The following is a 21,592-nucleotide window of genomic DNA, read 5'->3' as shown; positions in this document are numbered from 1 at the left end:
CCGAGCAGCCATTGTTGACAGAACTTAATGTCTGTCCTGTGAGTTCTACCATTAAAATCAGTAAATGCTCCTTAAAATCAGAGTAATTGACAGCGATCGTCTGGCTTCATTATCAGAATCCTGTACTTCCATTACTGTGTTTAAAGGGTCAACGGCTCAAGACCACCTACATTTAATTGGTTCCCCTTTCACTTTCCAACTGGTGAAAAATGAGTTTCTCCTGCTGTGAGTTCTCAGACGTCCACCCTGAAGAACATCTACGCAAAGCTGCAAAATGTGGAGGGCTATTTTTTTGAGGGTGAATTGACAGGAGGTGAAGCCAAAGGCCCTCTTGTCCTGGCTGAGTCCTGCTGCTCAGGCCAGAACCGAGAACAAGAAGCCAGAACGGAGGGTTCCTGCTCCACGACCTCATCGGGGAAAACACTTAACAATCCCTGATTCACCCCCCCACACACTAATAAAACCCAAACCTGGTTCATCATCAATAATGCACACGGGTTGAGGGACTAGGGACTGAAAAGGAAGGAGCAGAAAGCCAAGCAGCACACGTCCAGCACCAGCACGGCCCATTTGCATGACAATTCAAAGTCTGGAGGATAATTTCAGCAGACTGCTAACATGTCGCTGTGAAAGAGAGTCCAACAGGATGCTAATGGGCACCATGCAGCAAAACGCTGTCTGCAGGTAAAGCAGGACAGATTTACATAGCGAGGCCGCTTTAAGAAGGATAAATGATATAACATCACAATGAGAGTCATTACCTGACAGGAAACAACAGGAAAAGGCAGCCGTTGAGGGAAAACTGCATGTTTTCACCCAGCTGGACTCAGGAGCTGGACTCAGAAGCCGAAGCTGCCCAAATTTCCATGTTTACATTTCAAATGTTATTTCGCAATAAAATCATGAGCCGGAAATGTAATTTTCAGGTCCATGATTGCGGCGGCGACACCAAAACGACAGCCCGAACGTGTCATGAAGACAGAACATGTTTAAAGTTTAATACTGGCACAAAGACGGAGCTGAATTAGAATGAAAGAGGGAAGCTAATGATTACAACGGAGAGACGGGGAGGAGGAGTGGATGATGGACAGGGACAATTTAAAAGTGGGAGGAAAGATGGTGGAGAAAGATAGAAAGAGAGAAAATTAAAATGAAGACTATAAGAGACGCCTTTGCATGGACTGAAAATAGTCAAGGTCCCTGTGAGAAGGCCATTAATTTCCAATCAATAGGCTATCAGGGCCTTTTATTGACTGCTGCTGTTGGACTCAGACACATTAGGCCTTGACTGGGATCCACCGGGTCAAAGTCTGAGGCGGAACATCAGCTATAAGGAAACATGCTCAAATTTCGCTTCGGTGCCAAAGCTGATGAAGGCTTCACTTTCTTCTGCAGTTAATAATTCATGAATCCCCAACTGCAACTTTATAGATTTAGAGAAGAGGACAACTGGTCCCACAGCTGGATGGAGCTCAGCCGCCAGGAGAGTCTTTAACAATGATCCTTCCAGCGGCCCGGCGCAGTTTAAGCCCGGTAATCCCTGTTAGCAATATTAGCTACGTGGCTTGATACAAGATTCAGGTGGTGGTGTCGTGAGCTGTGTGTTACCTGTCTCACAGTGACCTCCTCAAGCTTCCGTATAGGTGGCCTCCCAACGCTGTGATGGTCTCTGCTCACTTAGCGCTTAAATGAATTGAGCGGAAAGCTGCTCCTCAGAGAACAACTGGAGGGGTTGCAGCAGCACCAGGAGATGGAAATGAGATGAGATGCTTATTCATTCATCCCCTCAGCGAGCAGATGGAACTGTGGAAAGCTGCAGCATCGCCGCTGCCGGGCAGGAAAAGTGACGCAGGTTTCTCTTTTTCAGACGCTTTCTTTGCAGGTGGAGAATTTTTACATTCCTGCTGTACAAAGGAGGGTTTAAAAAGTGTCTCAAACTGAGACTGATCACTGTCGTTAGAGTCTTGAACAGCAGGTCCTCCTTGTAAAATCTGTTTATATCTACAAGGTGGTTCTTGTTAACTACAGAACTCAGTAACTGGAGGAGGAAGATGGACCCGACAGAATCACAACAGCTGGGAACAGCTACAGTTTGTGTTCTTAAAAGGAGATTAAGTGTTTTAAACTGTTGTAGGAGCTCTCAATCTCAGAAGGCATCAGAGGCATCAAACCCAACCGAGAGGGAAGGAAACAAGCAAGCAAACTGTTAGCATCGGTGCTTAACTGGGACACTAGGAGGCCAGATTTAAAGAAATGCCCTGGAAGCTAAGGATTCTGGAAATAAAGTCAGTCAGAGGTCATTTTTGTGTAATGCCTGGTTCTCCATGGCCCAGACTTAGAATGCAGAGTCTTTTTTTTGTTCACAGCACGTGTGAGCATTTTTGATCATTCCCACAACAGCAAGCTGTTTCCCAGAATTTGGTGGGAAAAGGTAACAGTCGGGGGCTTTTCAGACTTGAACCCAGGACCGTGAAGCCTCCCAGGTGGTGAGAATCATTCTGATTCAGATTAAATCTGTCTCAGACCTCACGCTTGTTCACTCCTCTGATGCTGGCGCTTCTTCTTTGGAGAAGCTCCACAACGAGCACCATCTTGTCAGAGTTCCCCGTCAGCCTCCAGCAGATCCTCCGTCCTCACATTTACATTTCTGCCACAAAGCATCAGCACAACCTGCAGAGAATAAAAGCTGGGCCAAAGCAAGAAGTCCTCACTCACCGTCTCTCCTGTTGAGTCTGGCGAAGCTCGGCGCGTGGCTGCTGGACAGCTGGGAGGAGCTCCTGAAGGACGACGGCGGTAGGTTGGCCAACAGCGCGCCGTCACACTCCTCTGTTAACAATCACAAAGCAGGAAGTCCCTCAGTCCCGTCTCCACGGCAGCGTATTTACATTCAGCACAGACGCTAGCGTTCGGGCGTGCACCGAGACGAGCGTCAGCGGTGTCGATCATGGTCAAAGTTATGATTCTCGGCAAAACCTACACAGACCAGGAGGAAGGGCTGAAATATGAAGAAAAATGGTAATTACGTCAACATCAGCATCGTCTGTCATGGAGGCGCGTCTAACAATGCACAGAATGATTAAAATCATTGACAATTACTAAAGTTTTACATACATAACACAGAAACTCTACACGTAACCCACAGAAACTCTGCACGTAACCCACCGAAACAATAAAAAAAACCACCCTTAAAACAGTAAGTTAGTGTATTGTTGGTGGAGAAACAGAACTACAGCACTTATCCGGCGTGATGGAGCACTTAGAGGTCCCAAAAATCCCAAGCATCACTTCTGAAGCCGAGATAAATTCAGGGTTTTATGGCAGTGGCGGCGCGGCGGGTTGAGACAGGGTCGTCTCTTTTGACAGCATGTGTACACGCTGTGATGTGGTTCATCATCAAGTGGCTGGAAAGAAGCATTAAAAAGTTCTTTAAAGTGAAACAGAGCGACTGAATGGATGAGAGAGGAGATCATCGACGGAAAAAAGACAGAAAAGATGCCACAAATCACAACCGCAGAGTTCCTCCACCTTCAGAATGGTTGTCAAAAACAGAGGAATGAATGGTTGCTCAGCAGCACTTCAGCAGCGTTGGCTGTTGGTTACAGAGACCTGCAGAGTTAATGTTGCTCTTCTGGCACCGGACAAACGGCGTCCTCCTGCTGGATCCTGTCGTGCTGGGGAGATAAAGGGCCTCCTGACCGGCTCGTTCCAGGCTGGACTCAGATGGAGATGAATGAGCGCCATCAGGAAAAACACCCCCATGTTTTTCTGGGCTGCTATTTTTCCCTCGTGGGGTCACGGGAGGGTGCCGGAGTCTCCTCTGGATGGGTCGCCAGCCTTATCTGAGCATTTAGGGATTCGGTACCTTGCTCAAGGGTACTTCAGCGGTGCTCTGAAGGTGTCCTGGCACCTCACACGGCTACCGGCGCACCTTCAAGACACTTCTTGAAGATGTTACTTTCATGGTTTACAGGGTGTGACTGCAAATAAACCGCCGTAAAAGGCCGGCGCTCAACGGTTCTGCTCAAACTGCGTCATCAGAAACAAATGACAGAACAAAGACAACAAATCATAATGTTGAACGCCGATAAATATTCATAGCTGTCCTCTGGAGTCAGACCGACGCGCCTCCATCAGCAACATCTTTATTAATGACATTCTCCGCCCCAGAGACGCAAAACGATTCACGCTGCGGTCCGATCGCAGCCCACAACCCCTAAAACAGAACATTAGCGCTAATCCGTCACTGCTACATCTCTACAGCGCCGGGAGCCTCGGCAGCTGCCTGGAATCCAGCGCAGCCTGCTCACGTTAGCGCCTGAGGAGGAACATTATCATGCTAGCCGCTAACATCTGTACACGCTCCTCCCTCCTGCTTCTCCAGGTCAGTACGTTCGATCAGGGCTGCTGTTTTGTTTGAGTGACTGTAAATACTGAATTGGATCTCTATTGAACCCAAACTGAGCCTAAAGAAGAGGAGGAAGAGCTAATCTACAGGGTCACAGATGCACAATGGCTGCCCATATCTGTCGGATCAACGATGTTCACCCCCACAATCTTTCACTGAGGCACGCACAACTTACCAGACAAATAGTCGTTTATATTCTGAAGAAAAAGGCAAAGTTTGATGACTAATTACTCTGGTCCTAGCTGGGCTGCATGCGGACATCACACCGCCTCCAGCTTTGCCCTCTCTTGATACAGCTCTCCTCCAGGTTTTTTTCTTCCAAATGTGCACTGGTCTGAATGTGGCGTGGATCCTCAGCAACCACCAAAAGGTTGGGTCTCTGAGGATCTTTGAGAGTTGTTATCCCTGCAGGCAAACTTTTTATCCCTGCAGGCGCCAGACTGGCAGCAGCTTGTGCCTCCGGGTGGAGGGCAGCCCTCGCCGTGAAAGGCACGCGAGACGCTGGAGCCTGGAAAGGTTAAACGTGGGCCGTGTGCTCTAATCCCAGAGGGACAAAGACGATGTGCGGTGAGAGCGCATCCTTGTTCGGGGAGGGGGGGACGAGACACCCTGACAGCTTTTCTTCAGTGCAACTGTGAAACTTGAACGAGCACGTTTGTGACACCGGAACCAGGCGAGCGCAACTGCGGCTGGTTCAGAGAGGACTGGACCTGAATATGGAAAAGCTGCTGGTCTCAGCAGTGACCCCGGGGGGGACGCAGGATCCTGAAGACCCACTGGAGCCCCTCCTCAGGGTCAGAGTCCACTTTAGTGCTGTTTTATGCACAGAATAACAGCATAGATGCTGTCATCCTGGTTTAAAGGTTTATCCATTAGCCCCAATAACGTAATGACGTTTCGGAAAACTCAGGAGGCAATTATGATGACATCGGACCGATTCCTGTAAAGATAATATCTCCTAATCAACTCACCCGGCCGCTCTAATTCAGGTTGTTGAACAGCGACGTAACCCACAGAGTTGGCGACTGAGCCGAAGACCCTGAATCCCAATGAGCTCCATCCATCACCTGAACAAACAGCAGCGAGCAGAAGGTCCTGCTCTCGCAGCTCTCCGAGCCCGGACTTGGGTGCCGCTCGGTACACGCTGAATTGACTTATCTAACCATTCAGAGCACACAGCGGTAAGCAGGATTAATGAGGCCCCGGCAACGCTTGTTTGCTGCAGAGCGCTAACAATCATCCTCATGCAGAAAACGTCAATGTGCATTTCCATAATCCAGCCGACCTTCAGCGCAGAGTTCTGCTAAAAGCCATGGCAGCAACCCAAACAGATCAACATCCTGCTATTATTTTCTTCCTGTGCTTGTGCACGAGCTGAAGAGGGTTGATTCTACTCAAGCAACAAGCAGGAAGTAGTCGTGAGCACGGAGTGCATGACCATATTTGTGCTTCAGGGATTTATGGGGATGCACCGGTCACACATTGAGCTGGTCGGCCAAGATCTGAATATCTAGACAGGCTTTTACATATGAAAGGAAACATCCTCGTCCGTCTGCGGTACCACCTGAGAACACCTGTTCTGTTGGTGCCACAGGTGACGGACTAATTTCCTGTCCTCACGATGAAAGCTGCCAGCGCCTGTGGCAGCTACAGACCCCAGCAGCTCGGCACCTTCGCTCTGCCTGACCGCTGGATGCAGATTTCCTTCCGGCCCTCAGCCTTTATCCACAACTCCTCGTGCACTGGAGCGACATCGGCGCAGCCAAACGCAAACGGCGCTCGTTAAACTCAGCACGACCATCGTCCTCAATGAGATTTATCGCCCGCCCACGTCAGCGCTCGGCGGGCAGCAGGCAAACGAAGCGATCAAAATGGCAGCGAGGCATGTCGACAGGTTTGACTTCAAACGCCGCCGAGGCCCCGGAGGTCCTCGCCTCACCTCCCGCCGATGTTTCGCAGAGAAGCGTGGCGTAATAGAACGCCGGTTTCTTCGGCAGCCACGCCGATAAACGGTTTAATCTAAAGGTGTCTTGATGGGAAGCAGCCGAGCACGGAGCCACTACGGTAGGGGGGGAAAAAAATACAATTTAATTCTGCCGTTCAAGTAAAATACACAGCGCAAACATATCGCTCACCAACCTCTGCAGATGTATTTAGGAAAAATGAAGCTGTATTGTACACTGGGGAGCGAAAATGAGACCCTGCAGTGCACCATGGGAGCAGCTTACGCTAGGGTACAAGCTATTTTAATGCAAATGAGCGGCCGAGCAGCAACTGTATGTAAAGATGATTTTATAGACACTGCGGGCAGAAATTGGATGCAGTATAATAGAGACAGACAGCGAGTCGGTTCCTCTCCCCCTCGTTAGATCAAATAGTCACAGTAAGTCATCTATTTTGCAAATTGCTGACAAGTAAAACGTACATAAAGGTTCACCCACAGGAGGGGAGAGGATGCTGCCGCTGGCCTCGTGAACGTCCAGTCCTGTATTCTCGCCAGCTGATGCTAATTTCTGCTGCCTCCCCGGAGTCTAACCTCTGCAGGAGGTTTAATCCCTGTCTGACTGGAGCAAACAGGCGAGGTCCTGCACATTCAGAGCAAAGACGTCATAAACACCAGCTGGCTGAAGAATGCGCGAGGGTTCATTGATAAATAAAAGTGCTCATCGCACTAAGGAGAGCCCCCGTGTCCGGGCGGGACCGCTGGTGCCTGCAAAAGAGTGGTGTAGGTGGTGCCGCTGCAGGCTGGCGCCACTCTCATCCGTCCTCCGCCTGCCTTTAATTCAATCTTTCGCCAAAGCTCGAGGTCAGTTTTATCTCCAAGTTGATAATAAACTCTGCAGGAATTCAATTTGTTGTTGGTTTCTCTGGGTTTAGAATTTATCATCCGTGCGTAACGCGGCCCAGGGAGGATGTGAGGTGCCAGGCGGAGCAGCTGCTCTCTGCTCCCCGAGGACCCGCGACCGCCTCAGATATTGGAAATAACAAACGCTGCATTGGAAATCTGTTCACACGCTGGCGCGCTGCTGCCTTTGTGTCGGTGTGGCGGCGTGCTGCAGAGCTGCAGCAGTGTGGTCTGACCAAGATCTCCCGAGAAACGTGCGCTGCCGCGTCCCCCAGACCGGTGCGATTACACCTGATGCCACACGAAGACAACAGATGCCCAAAAATATGGCCACATTTAAAATCCCAATTACAATTAATGAGTGGATTAAACAGAAACTGTGAGGAAACTGTAATGAAGCACTGTCCAAACCCGCCTGAGGCTAAAACCCTTTCAAACACAAGCCGCTCGGGCAGAAATCTCATTTTTTATGCGTTTCTCTCACTTTTTTCCTCAGATATCGATACTGGCCTTTGTTATTGTAAAGCCAATATTTCCCCCTGCCTACAGCCAAGGTCGCAGGCTTACAGGAAATAAGCATGTAAACCCCAGATTATTCCGCTGATTTGAGTCTCCGCTTGTCCCGGAGAGGAAGACACGCGCATCCAGTCCAAAGTGTAAAAACGTCCCTTTTTCCAGTCGGTCATTAATATTTATGCCAGCTCGGTCTCGCTGGTGCTCTGGGGGGGTCTGGAAACCTGAAGGCTGAGCACTCGCAAGCCCGTAAAAGCCAACAGGGGTGAAATTGTGGAGGCTGTTGAGAATATTGCGGGGGGTGGGGGGGTGGGGGGGACTGCTGACAGGGGGGACGATTAGCAGGACAAAGTTTTTCATTATCCTTCTTTTCTGTTTTCCTCCCCTCCTTTTAACCCAATCCCTCCTCTCTTCACCTTCCTTTCTTTTTAATTTCAGCTCTCCAGCTCCTCTTCATCCCCGCTGTCTTCTTCCTGTCTGCCCCTTCTGCCCCCCCCCCCCCCCCGCGTTGACATATCATCACAAGGAGAAGTGAGGCGGAGAATCCAGAAAACAGACGGAGGCTGCTGCACGTACAGAGGAGAGTCAGTGAGGGATTAAATAAAGGCGGGAGGCTTTTCTCATAGTTTCCACTCCTCTTCCCGTCTTTAATCCTGCCATCCATCTCTTCCTCCCGCTTCACCTCACTGTGTTTGCCTCTAATTAAGCTCTGTCCTGCGGCGTTACAATCCAGCCTCTCTCTTCACTGACTCAGCTTTGTCCTCCTCTCTAATACCAGCTGATTGCCTCTCATCAACAGTCTCTGCAGCTCCGTGGTCGCCCGGTTCGGGGGGAAAAAAACCCTGACGGAGAGCGAGCAAAACGCCAGGGTGACGTCTCGGAACGTCGCCGAGGCCCCCAGATCTGCAAACACACTGTCAGAGCGCCCAAATTAAAAACATTCTCAGGATTATTGGGACAAATGATGTTATTATCTTGCTTTGGCAGCTGCAGCAGCGATGTTCCTTCTGTGGGGAGCCAGCGGAAAGCGCGGCGACCTTGGTGATGAGTTCGACGCCGCCAGCAGAGCGTCTGATTACGACAGTCGTAACTAAGACGGGCCGCAAGAGTCCGCCGTCAAAGCGACCGCGGGTCACCACCTCAGCGCATAAAAGCCAATTTTTGAAACGGCAACGCGTCATCTTCAATGACAACAGCTGGATTTGACAAATGGCCCCATTTGGAGGGGGTCAGATTTGTTCCAGGGGTGGCCTTCGAGGGCCGTCCAGCAGGTCTCACATGGACGGACACCAGCTCCCGCTTCCCGGTGGATAAAACCAAAGGTGGAACGCGAGCGCGAGTTAGCCCGCAGGTATTTCTGGCAGAGGTTTGCTGGAAATGTCTCCATATGTTCACGATGACACTGAACTCATCTTGAACGCATCTGTCAACGCTGACAGGAGATCTGCTTCTTCTGCTGGTTCCAGAGGGCTTAATCCCAAACTCTTAACATCACCCTGGAGCACCCACACCTTAAATAACCTGCCCTGCCTTCAAGCCCCCAGAATCCTTCACTGGGAGACTAAAACCACTCTGAATTCACCATTCAGCCCCCAGCATCTCAATAATTTAATGGCACTCATTCTGAATCCTTGCACCGCCTGCAGCCCCTGAATAATCAAACCTTCTTGAACGCCACGTGTGTTTTACAGCCTAATTAGTGAGGTCACTGGTCGGTAAGTTCAAGGCAGAGGAAATCCCATTACCTGTCCATCATGTCAGGCCTCATACAGTTTAATCACAGAACAACGGGGCAGAATATGAACCAATTTCACCTCCACCGCCCCCCCACCACCAGTCTCCCGTCAAGCCTCTCCGACTTTTTAAAGTTAGTTTAAAGACAAAGTTTTACACTTGCAGTGAAGCCCGTGACTAAGTGGAGTAAAGTGAGCGGGCATTAAATATCTGAAAATCAGCATATCAGCGCACGCAGACGCAGCAGGAGAGTAATGGTGTTATCTGTCATTAGGCAGAATTTAAGTCACTTAGCATTCTTGAGATTATCTGTCATTAGTTCGTGATTACAACTGGCTCTCCAGTGGCTCTAAATCAGCTCCGAGTGAAGGATAAATACCTCTGAGAGGACTGATGAGACCCAGGGAAAATATACGTGAAGATAATGGCTGGAAAGGCAGTAGGGATGAATAATTGAGTGTGCGATGACTCTTATTCAAACGCTGTGGATCTGCTGTAAGTGTAGCTAAAAGCTTCTAGATTGTCAAACGCTCAATGTGGGAAAAGCACAAAATTGATGAATTGTTGTCCATTGTTGACCATTTTACTTGTTATTTAAGGACATTTTAAGGTTTCCTGACAGCGAGATGGGAGGATAAGAGGCTTTAGAGGTGTTTGGGCGCCTGTTTAATCCAACATAAGGACGATTCTGTGAGATTATAAGGGAACAGCTGGACCTCTAAGACCTACAGACAGTTTCCACAACAACTGAGGACAAAAGGTGTCCTGTTGCCAGCAGAGACGATTGATTGTCCTGAAAACTGAGCTTTTCTCCAGACGGACATTTGGCAGACTCATTTAACAGATTTCAGAGAGAAGCTGTTGGCTCATTTAAGCTAATGTTTGGATATGGATGCATTTATTCCAAACCCAGAAATGCTACAAATCCATCATCTAATGCTGCCATTTGGATCTCTCATCCATCTCATATTTGTTAAATTACCACCATCACAGGCAGAAACACTGAGCTCACATCTCAAACTACAGTATTCCCACTCTCAATTTAAGTGATATTTTTAGCCATATTTATCTTTCTACACATCTGTGACCTGTTTCTCCCGTTGTAACTTAATCCCAACACTTTTATTGAACCCTTGTGTAATACGTGACAGCAGTACTGAATGATTCTGATCAATGCACACGTATTTGTGTGTGCATTCATGTCTGGAGGCATTCATGGACCAGCCCAGAACCTGCAGTCCCCGGGGACCTGCCAGCTCACAACTACGAGAGCAAACGTGCACGTGGGCATCGATGGAGGATAAGTCTGTCAGTTTGAGCCCATTGTGGCTTATTTGGTTTGGAACAATCAGATTATTCGGCCTATATTTTGCCACAATAGTGTTCAGTGAAAGAACGTGGGCAGGAGTCATTTCAGCACCTCGGAGAGTTCTCTGTGTGTGTGTGTGTGTGTGTGTGTGTGTGTGTGTGTGTGTGTGTGTGTGTGTTTGAAGGTTAAGACATGGGTTTGAGGTTATAATTGGGTTTAGATCACAGTCAGGATCAGGGGGTTAGTTAGGGGTGATTAGGGTTGGGGTGGGTAATACAATGTGTATATGAAAGTCCTCACAGAGATACAAATACGAGGAGGTGCGCGTGTGTGTTTTTGAACTACACATTAAATATAAATGAACGTGCAGTAAAAGGAGGGAACAGGAGACTGTGCCAGTAGGCCTCTTGGTGGAGTGTGACGTACAGTGTGTGTCTGTGGGGCAACTGTAGCAAAACTATGTGCAAATGTGTAGTTGATGGAACACATCGGTGGCTTCGGATCGTTTCGGACACCCGGATGAAGCTTTTCTCAACCTACGAGCAAGTAACATTTTACATTTGCATCTTTCAATCCTAAAGAAAGTCAAGCGTCAGCAGTAGCTGGGTGGTAGCGCCCACTGGTGGTGGCTGTACGGCTACGGAGGCGATGGATCTTGGTGGATCTGCACAGCTGCAAAATGCACATTTCTGAATGTTCTTAGTTTAACAACTTTCCCTTCAGATGAATGCGTGTAAACCACAACAACAACAACCTGACAACTGCAATTTCCCAAACTGAGAAACAGGCTCTTAAAAAGCACAACCAACAATAAAGCCAATCAAGCTAATTAAGTCGTGCAATGAACACAGACGTGAAGTCCAAGCACCGCGGTGCTCAGAGGAACCGAAATAAATCACAACTCAACAAGCCACAGGTCAACAAAACCTTCCGAGAGCCTGATTAAAGCAGCAGCGGCCCAAAAGAAACAGATCCTCTGGTTCTGCCTCTCACGTACAGCTCAGGATGAACCACCAGGAGGACACCCATCCCATAATGATAGCACAGTCATCACGTGGTGTGACGGTAGCTGAAGCTGAACCACACACTACTGCCTTCATACCTGCCCGTCCAGTAGGTGGCGCCGGAGCAAAGGCGACGTCAGAGTCATCCAGCACTCTGACTTTGCCGAATGTCGGAGGGTAAAACATTGAAATGAGTCTGTTGGGGACTGTTTTAGGCACCATCGCCATCAGGGACTCTCAGGCTAACAAGTCATCAGAGCGCCATCTGTGCACACGGTTTATGTATTTCAACTGTTGTCATTTATTCTGACCTCTGTAATGAACAGTCAACCAGGCTGGGGGGTGGGGGGGGGGGCTCTTACTGACACCAGCAGCTGGGATCCCTCCAGTCTGCAGTCTTCGCTTATTAAGGAGCTGTGGTTTATGAAGCGTGCATGATGGACGCGCTGCTGGGCCTGATGGGAGAGAAGAAGGTGGATTCCAGGACAGAGAAAGACACAACGGAACTAAAGTGCAGCAACACGAGACTGGGGGCACCTTCCTGGAGCCCTCGCACGGAGTGGTGGCGAGCGACCGAGCGAGGTGCTCACTTCAGGTCCCCCCACTTATCATCGCAGCTTCTCTCGCCGTCGGTGGCGCCGCACGAGAAAAAAACTTCTCACACCGGTCACAGGAAAATCGACGTTTCCACGTGTTAAAGGACAGGCAAAAAGGCACCGAACAGGAGACAAAACAGCAGCGGGGACAAAGGACGCCAAACCACCAAATAATAGTCCAAACAAAAGACTGAAAGAGCACAGCACAGTTCAATGCTTTGTGCGCACGTTGCGGTCCAAATGCCAATTGCGTGGTTTTCTTTGGCAATCCTGAGTCTTTCCAGCACGATTACCTTTGCTTTTGTTGACTAATTGCAGAAAAAGTCTCTCTTTGGCTTCCACCTGCCCTCGAAGCCACTGCAACGCTACAACAAAGCTCCTGCAAAACCCAGCCTGAGAAAATCTGAGAGGGAAGAGAATCAGAAATTCAGATTTTAAAGAAAAAGTGCGTCTCGGAGAAGCCCAACGACGAGAGCAGCTGAGGTTCTCAGAGACGGCTGGATATTCCCGGACCTTTGGGTTTAAACGTGCACGCCTTGAAACGTGCACGCCTTGAAACGGAGCGCGGGTATCCAGTTTGTGCTGCGGCAACAGTGACATCTAAACACACGACAGATGGGAGCGTCGGGAGGAGGAGACGGAAGGAGGGAGAGCTGAGGCTCCAACGTGGAACAGGTAAGACGAAGGAAGAATGAGGGATTAAATGAAGACTTCTCCAAACCCTGCCTCCACCCAGGACGGAGAGGCTTCTCCTCCACCCAGGACGGAGAGGCTTCTCCTCCACCCAGGACGGAGAGGCTTCTCCTCCACCCAGGACGGAGAGGCTTCTCCTCCACCCTGGGGCACCACCATCAGCCCAATCCCGCCTTTGCAGACCTGGAAGCTGCGGTGTCAGGGGAGGACTGGGAAGCACAACCTCTCCTACCTGCTCCGCTCCCAGTATCAGCTGATCCCAGGCTGATCCTGAAGATGTTCTCTGCTCCAGCAGGAGAGAAATAACCTCATTTCACGTTTCAGCTTTTTATAGCGGCTTCACAGCAAAACACAGAGGCCACTTTGGTGCCTAAAACCTTTCACAAATGCAGGAGTCGAAAATAAAGTTTCCCGGACGATGATTCGAATTAAATATTGATTCTACACAATTAACAACCTCAACTCGGATTTTTGGCTGACAGAAAACTTTGATGTCCTTAAATATTCATTCACCGAGCAGCGATTAGCCAATTTTAACGAGACAGAAAGCCAAACTTTCAGAATAGTGCCAGAAAAACGACAGAAACGGGGGTTCTGTGTCGTACAGACCGCCCCGGTAACCGCGACCCTCTCCGGGTCTGCGCAGCCGGGACTCACGCCGCCTCCTCCGGGAGGACGAAAAAGTGAAAATGCTGAAAAGCTCCGCTTACCTTCCGAGGTTGTCCTGGAGAGAAGCAGGGCGGCCGTAAGGATAATCCCAGCGGCTGTTTTAGTCCATAGAACCATGGTGATGCAGCAGGGAGAGCGCCGGGGTCTGCCGGAGGAGAGAGGCGGGAAGACAACCTCTCTTCTCCAGCTCCGAGAGAGGTCTGTCCCACCCTGGCTGGAGCGAGGCTGGGAGGGGGGGAAGGGGGGGGGGGGGGGGGGGGGGGGTGACGCCTCCAACTTCGGCGAACCCGCCAATTTCCCATCATCCTTTGCGTCCTCGGCGATGTCAAATTTACTAGCAAGCGCTAATATTTGCGGATAATTGAATGGAATATTCACACAATTTAGTCTATGTCTGTGAACGTTAAATGCGTCTTGGTCTCTGTACGACAAATGTTTATACGCTTCTTACAATATCCTCGCAGATCGGCTAGATTTGCTAGTTTGCTAACTTCTTCGAAGCGAATACTGGTCACTATAGGAGACGTTTGTCCAATCACGTCCGGATTAGTCGTATAACCAGGAATTAAGTGGCAGAAAATATAGCTAATTCGTGTAATTTACTCATGTACTGCAATTTTAAAGTACTTTTCGGGAGTATTCGCATTTTCTGCAATATTTGTTAAACGCTGAGCTCCAGCCAGTGAAACTGAACTGAAGAAGGCTTCTGGATAGAAGGCGAAACGTCTTCAAGAGAAGAAAAACAGTCCAGTTGACACAGAAAACATACCTTGGACAAATAAAAGATGCCAGTCTACAATTTTGATTGTAATAATTTTGAAGCAAACCAGTTTTTCATGGTTTTATTTCTCGTGATTTGAATCGCAGCCATACATGAACAATTGCAGAATGCTAAGGAAAGAATCATTGGACAAGAAATGTGTGAATATATATGTGTTTTCTGGTGGAAACAGCGTTTTATCATTTGAGTTGTTTGTCTTCACCTCTTGAGCTATTTCACAGTTGCTGTAAACCACTGGCTACTTGGGAATAATGAGCTGAAACTAAACTAAAAATAAAACTTGCCGTTTTACCCTTTTAAGGCTTATGGGGAGGGTCCTGGAGCCTATCCTCCAGGGTGAAGGTAGGAGTCACCCCTGGATGAGTTGTGGGTTCAGTATCTTGCTCAAGGGTACCTCAGCATCGCTCTGAAGGTGTTCTGGCACCTTCCCCTACCAGATTACCTTCCATGTTTTTGTCCGATCCGGGTCTTCAACAAAAAAAACCCTTCGACTTTCCCACCCAGTCCTCAAAAGACTGGGCTACCACCCCCCGATAATAATTAATCTGTTAATTATAATCCTGAAAAAGGGAAGCATAATGCAACGTTTAATTATCATTGTAGTTTCAGAGCTGCGCTGAGTGAATGATTAATAACCAGTTTCTGTAGCACAGACGCTCACCTGGGGATGAAGATGTAGCTTCATCAACTGCTCTCCTAAACATCCACTAGAAATGCAGGTTGTTTTCTACAGGTTCCTCCCTGTCTAAAAACAGCCAAAGATGAGTGGAAACTGTGTGAGCTACCTATCCAGGGGGTCTTCCTGCCTCTCCAGCAGGCCTGCACCCCAATTATAGATAAACAGCAGATTAAGAAGATGGGTCATCAGGAACATCTCACAAAAGGTCAGCTGACACTGAGATCTGGAGAAGCATGAACTGGTCTTGTTCTTCAAACATTCCTTGACCATTTTTGGAGATACGTTATCATCCCTAGAAGCCATATCATGTTTCTGATATGTAAATGTAATATTTGCTACCCATTTATTAGATGATTTATGGTTTGGCTTGGAGATGCAGATGATACTGCTGTATTATTGGAACCATCTGAAATGATGATGATGATGACGATGATGATGATGATGGAAGGTGTGTTTCCCTTCACTTGTCAGTGTTTATGGCTGAGTGGGCCTTAATGAGAGGGGATTTCTGCCAAGAAGATGCTCTTAAAAACAAAAAGTAGAGAGACAGCATGAAGTGTCTGATGGGAAACCTACCGAGAGGATCAACAGCAGCAGAAACAGGTGGCAAAACCTGTTGAGAGTAAAGACAGCATGGAGGGAGAGACAATACTGAATCCAGAATCCTGCAGAAATGAGAAATCATGCAGGCACATTTGCTCCACATGAGCATCAGCTGCCCCAGGATGCCCCTCCCGCTGAGATGTTCACAGCTGATCTGGCTTCAGATGCAGAAACACGCAGAGAGGAAGAAGCAGTGGGAATCTGAGACTCGATCCACCCAGAATCTCAAACAGAGCAATGTTCAGGAACAGAGAATTGAGAGGGAAGCTTAGCAGGATGGGCCAGGAAGCAACAAGGAAAACATCTGAATGAAGATGCGTGTGTTTGAGTGAAGCCAAGGGTTGTAGAACAGAAACCAGCTTTATTTATCTAAAGAAAGCATTTCTGTTAAAGATGAGTGACGCTTGAATGTTTGCAACATAGCAGGAGGGAGAACATTCAACTTGAATCGAGTCTTCAGTCAGAAGCCCTTCACAGTAATTCATGTGCCAGTTGTCGTTTCGGGACCTGAACTCCATGTTGGCTTTCTGGTATTTTATTACTAGGAAAAGTGTCCAGAAAACCAAGGTGAAGAAAGCGTCAATCCAGAAGAGCTAGAATCATAATAAACCACCTCTGATGCAGCATTTAGCACCTGATTTTCACCTATCACTAAAATATGAAGAACATGTACCCTCTGTATTTTTAGCATTTGTATTTTAATGAAACAGAGCATTAAAATGAGTCCAGAAAATTACAATCTTGGTTTAAGCAACACAGATTTGATTTCTGCTTCACTTTTGCTCTTAAAGAAGATCTACATGGACATTGCATGCAGTTACCATGATTACCACAGTTACTTTAGATAAGTGTGTGTCTTTGGTTTGTCTTTGATCTCCTTTATGGCTTTGGTGTCATGACCTGAAAGATTAAAGGAGAAATCAGAAGTGGGAGATCAAACACATCAGCTCTACCTCTTTCAGCACATGCCTGAGGAGCTCAACACTCTTGTCCCACACTGGTGACCAGCAGACGCATCAATGGCACAGAGAGGAACCCAGCAGCTGAAGGCAGAGCAAGAAGCATCAATGTATACTTGGAGGGAAGAGGTCCAGCACCTTAGAGAAGCCCTGGCAGAGAAGGAGGAGCAGCTCAGCAGGGCAGTGAAGAGGCGACAGCTGAGGACTGTGGCCCATGTGGAGACCCTGACCCAGCTGAACAGCACACAAGCTGCTCTGAAGGAGAGCAACCTCAAATGTGCTTCTCTGGAGGAAACCTTCCACAGTCAGCAGCAGGAGATAGAGGAGCGACACAGGAGAGAGCTGATGGAGCAGGAGGAAGGCCTGAACCAGAAGCTCCTTGTGATCCAGGAGGAATTTGAGAGGAAGCTGGAGAAAGAGAAGCAAAGATTTAATGAAGAGAAAGAGGCATTGAGGCAGCAGCTCTTTTTTCAAGAAGATAAGTTCAAGAAACTGCTTGATGAAGAGAAACAAAAATATAATGAGAAGATCTTGGAAAAAGAGGAGTTGATGAAGCAGCAGCTGTTGGCTAAAGAAGAGAAGTTTAACAAGATGCTGGCTGATGTTCATCAGCGGTGGGAGAGCACAGCTCAAAAATGGGTCCAGATGAGGGAAGAGCTGGAGCAGGAGAGCCAACGGTTGAGGGAAGAGGAGGAGGAGAAGACCAAAGAGGAGCTCCAGAGGCTCTCTGAAGCAATCCTCCAACTTCAGGTGAGATGCTTTCGCCTTTGTTCCTCTTCCAGAAGATTTCAGATGATGTTCAGTGAAATCTAAAACACAATCTCTCAAAGAAGCAGAAGAAAAAATGCTTCTGTAGATGGATCTGGAAAAAGATGAGGTTCTGGAAAAAGATGAAGTAAACAACAATTCCAGAGCTCCCAAAGCCCTTGGACTCACCTGCGTCCAGTGTCGCCGGGACAGTCTGGAATTTAAATGCCCTGTCTGCTGTCTGGAGCAGCGTCACGCTGGACACATATTTTTCCTCCTTTTGGATGGTGCAATTAAACGTTGTGCGTGTTGTCCAAAGACGGTCTATCGGCAGTTTGACAGAACAAAATGTCTGACTAAACCAAGTCACTTTGGAGAACTTCAGTTCAGTGATGCTTGTTAGGAACTGCAGTACGAATTTTTTGCATTTATTTGTTTATTTTAATGTCACCATTAAAGGCACATTTAAGGCCATAAATGTTCTTCTTTGCTAGGCTAAATACCGCAATGCGTCTTCATTTCTTATAAACTGGAGCCACTGGTTCCAGTTTTCCTCCTTCCAGGCTGCTGTTTTTCGGAGGAGCAGATGGAGCAAAATGCTCGTCGCTGCTCTACATTCATTGTGACAGCTGAAGGCCTTTAGTGGCCCTGTGGTCCCGCCAGCAGCCCCCCAAATCAAACAGGACGGAGCTTTACCAAGAGCCCAGTGGAGACAAGGCTGTGGGAGGCCAACACAGAAATTTTCCCTCAACTTTTCTCAAAGCTCTCTGCTGGTGTGGTGCATTGTGGGTAGACAGAGGCCGAACAGCGCTGAGCTTCATCAGGGAGGCCAGAGGAGGCAGGCAGAGCTCGACATCGCAACCAAACCGATTCGGCAGCAGGATGTTGGTTTGACGCTCTAGAGCAGCAGGATCACAGGATGTGAAGAGGAAAAACCCCTGGGAATTTAAACTGGTCACATGACATTAAAGCTAAAGGCTAGGAACACAGTGGAGGAGTTCAAATCAACACCGGGGTCAGTTTTCCTTGTTGACCTCAGATGTGCACTGAAAGATGACCCGGTCAGGGCGGGAGCTGCGCAGATCTAATCACAGAATATGACAGATTAATCAGGGATTCAGGGTAAAAGCAGCCGGCTGATGTGAACTTTAACGGCTGTAATTACCTCCTCTGTCTGGATCTAATGAACTTAACAAATTAATCACTGGAAAAAAGCAGAGGAAAAAAAGGAAAAACGTTGCCGCTAATGATCCCCAAAAGATCCTGGGAGGAAGGAAGTGAAGGTTCCACACATCTCTGAATTGTTTAATCCTAATGAAAGGATCATCGTGTAAGTATAAACACGGCTCGGCCCGCTCTGAACCTTCAACCATCCTGTCAGATGGTTGAAGGTTCGGAGCTTCATGGAGGTTTCTACCCAAAAAGGGTGATTAATCCTGGATTTGTGGCAGCAGAGACTGAGGACAAAAGTCTGAGTGGCTTCATCCTGAAACAATGATTCCAGACAACAGTGTTCCCTCATCCTGACGGGTTCATTCCCCATGTTTTGGAAAAAAACAAACGAAATCCTGGAAGGTGCCAGTAGGGAAATCTCGTCTCTTCCAGGAATCATCCAGCTCTCAAGGCTCTGCTACGGCTCTGGGGCAGACGCTGTCTACAGGTTATTTGGCAGCGATTAGCTGCTACGTTAGCATCATTATTGAGTCAATAATCCAGGAATATCTCTGTGGCTAACAGATCGACCAGGTAAACTGAGCTTCAACACATCGGCTGCTTTATATTTAGCATCAACACAAAATGTGAACAGGAAGCCCGGCGGGTTCTTCTCTCCTGCCTGAAGGTAACTGGAACCATCACGGTTCCACACAGCCTCATCAAAGGGAGAGAAGGTGGCTTTAATTTAAGCCCAAAATAGCATTTTCATTCCGGCTTCTTCATTAAGGGCATTGTGGAGACGAGATTCATCAAGACGTTCCCAAATTTAATTAATTAAACACGGAAATCTGAGAGTTTTAATCTTCCGCTGTAACTGGACACACAGAGGAAGTAAATCAGTGAGAAGATGGATGAGTGGATAGATGTATGGATGGATGATGAGTGGATGGATGGATGGATGGATGAGTGGGTGGATGGATGGATGGATGGATGAGTGGATGGATGGATGGATGGACAGGTGATGGATGGATGATGGGTGGATGATGGATGGGTGGATGGATGGATGATGGGTGGATGGATGATGGATGAGTGGATGGATGGATGGATGAGTGGGTGGATGGATGGATGGACGGATGAGTGGATGGATGGGTGGATGATGGGTGGATGGATGGATGGATGATGGATGGACGTGTGATGGATGGATGGATGGATGGATGGATGGATGATGTATGACTGCATGCAGTGTGTGTTTGGGGGACTCATTGTTATGCAGCTTAATTTCTTACCAAATTCCTGCTTCTTGCTGGCGGCTCCCTCGTTGTGAAGACACTTAAAAAGGAGGGAGAGAAGAGGAGGGGGAGCGGGGAAATAATGATGTGCTCGCCTTGTTCAAACCAGCTGGATGACCGCGGGGGCGCCTGCCGCGGCGGCTCCGGGGCCACTTACAGGAATCAGCTGCTACTTTTCCAGCTAAAACTGTTGCTTCTCCTCCGGTTTCATACCTGCAGCCGTGAAAATGTCCACAACATTTATTCTGGGGTGCAAAAGCCAATGAGAGCCTTTATTCGGTTACCAACGGCAACATCCCTGCTGTCGCCGCAGCCCCCATCTTCACACATAAATCAGAAATTATTAAATTAACCTTAAAAAGTCCCACAGATGAACATTTGTGGGGTCAGCGGTGGAGTTCATGTTCACGTTTCCATCCCATCCCATCATAAATTAGCTCGCTGGAACATCTTCCTGCTGTTTTACTGTGTTTCCAACGTAAATGAAGCCAGCCGGCGGCGCTGCCATGACTTTTGTTGTGATGACAAAATGCTAATTAGAGAATAAAAGTCGCTTGTGGCGGCGATCCCGCTGTTTGAAGAGCGACTGACAGCAGCGCTAAAGACGGGCGAGTTCTCAGACGCTAATGTTGATGACAAGGGAAAAAAACATTCGAGTGATAAAAATCTGTAACAACACATAATTTCACAGGGAAAAAAATGACAAATATTCCTTAAAGTTACGTCTGCCTGAACTTTCACTGTAAATGTATCAAAGACAAGCGAGCATTAGCAAAGTTAGCTTCGATAACAGCAGTTTATCCAACCAGCATCTCTGTGAACTGGTTTCTTTTTTGTTTGACGATCCGTTTCACCGTGACGTAACTAAACTCCCAAAACACGTTAAAAGAAATTCCTGTGGTTATGTTAGCGGCTAACATCTGTTTTAACGCCATTTTAAGGCGTTTAATCGATGGCGGGACGTGGCGGTGACGAGGGTGCGTTTGTTTCCCTCACCTGGAGCGCGGGAAGTGTTGCGCCTTTTGAAACGTCCTCTTATCGCGGGTGGGGCGCTGAAACCCTCTTCCCAGGTCTTCCCCGAGACTGAAGGGCCATGATTATGTTCTCTCCTCCACAGAGAACCAGAGACGCGCCGCAAAACGTGGGAGTGTTGAAGCGTGAGAGAGAAATGGAGTGAGGTTAATAGAAAGAAGCTGAAATATACGGCGGTAATTACGCCCGCGTGGGGAGGGGGCGCAAGGCAGAGACGGAGGAGAAGGTGACGCTTGAGCAGGACTAAGAAATACAAATTTTATGCTCTTTGGTGACGTTTCAACTGCAAAAAGCAGGAGGATGACGGAAAAGCTAATTATTCAAATAGTCTCAGGACCCTTTAGAGTTTTGTGTCTTTTGTGCATCGAGCGTCTCCATCAGTTAAAAATGGTTAAAATTGACCCACGGCGTTAGCGTTAGCTGCATCAGTCTGGCAACATTTTAGTTACAAACCTTCACCGAGGGGCTAATGTCTTCCTTCACCCAGTTTAATCTTCAATTCTCGGCAAATCTCACTGGTTTTAGGAAACTCTGCTAACGTAAAGAAATACGATGGTGAGGCTACTTTCGTTTCCTCCT

At 48.1% G+C, this 21,592-nt stretch overlaps 1 protein-coding gene across 4 annotated transcripts in view; it reads right to left on the bottom strand.

The window, feature by feature from the left end:
* Positions 1 to 13,965, bottom strand: part of LOC101063165 (contactin-associated protein-like 4) — a 40,608-nt gene extending 26,643 nt beyond the window's left edge. For 3 of the 4 annotated variants that reach the window (XM_029831444.1, XM_029831442.1, XM_029831443.1), the window contains exons 1-2: positions 13,810 to 13,965; positions 2,716 to 2,826 (exon numbers count right to left, since the gene is read on the bottom strand). In XM_029831444.1, coding sequence (XP_029687304.1) covers positions 2,716 to 2,826; positions 13,810 to 13,885 — 187 coding nt within the window. In that variant the 5' untranslated portion in view covers positions 13,886 to 13,965. Of the gene's footprint in view, positions 1 to 1,608; positions 1,902 to 2,715; positions 2,827 to 13,809 lie in introns of those variants that run through there. The other variant, XM_029831445.1, reaches the window with a different exon arrangement.
* Positions 13,966 to 21,592: the final 7,627 nt, after the last annotated feature.

This window comes from Takifugu rubripes, chromosome 22 (assembly GCF_901000725.2).
Source record: "Takifugu rubripes chromosome 22, fTakRub1.2, whole genome shotgun sequence".
NCBI classification, from domain to species: Eukaryota; Metazoa; Chordata; class Actinopteri; order Tetraodontiformes; family Tetraodontidae; genus Takifugu; species Takifugu rubripes.
The sequence above is the reverse complement of the archived record's forward strand: the minus strand, read 5'-3'. Positions and strand labels throughout refer to the sequence as shown.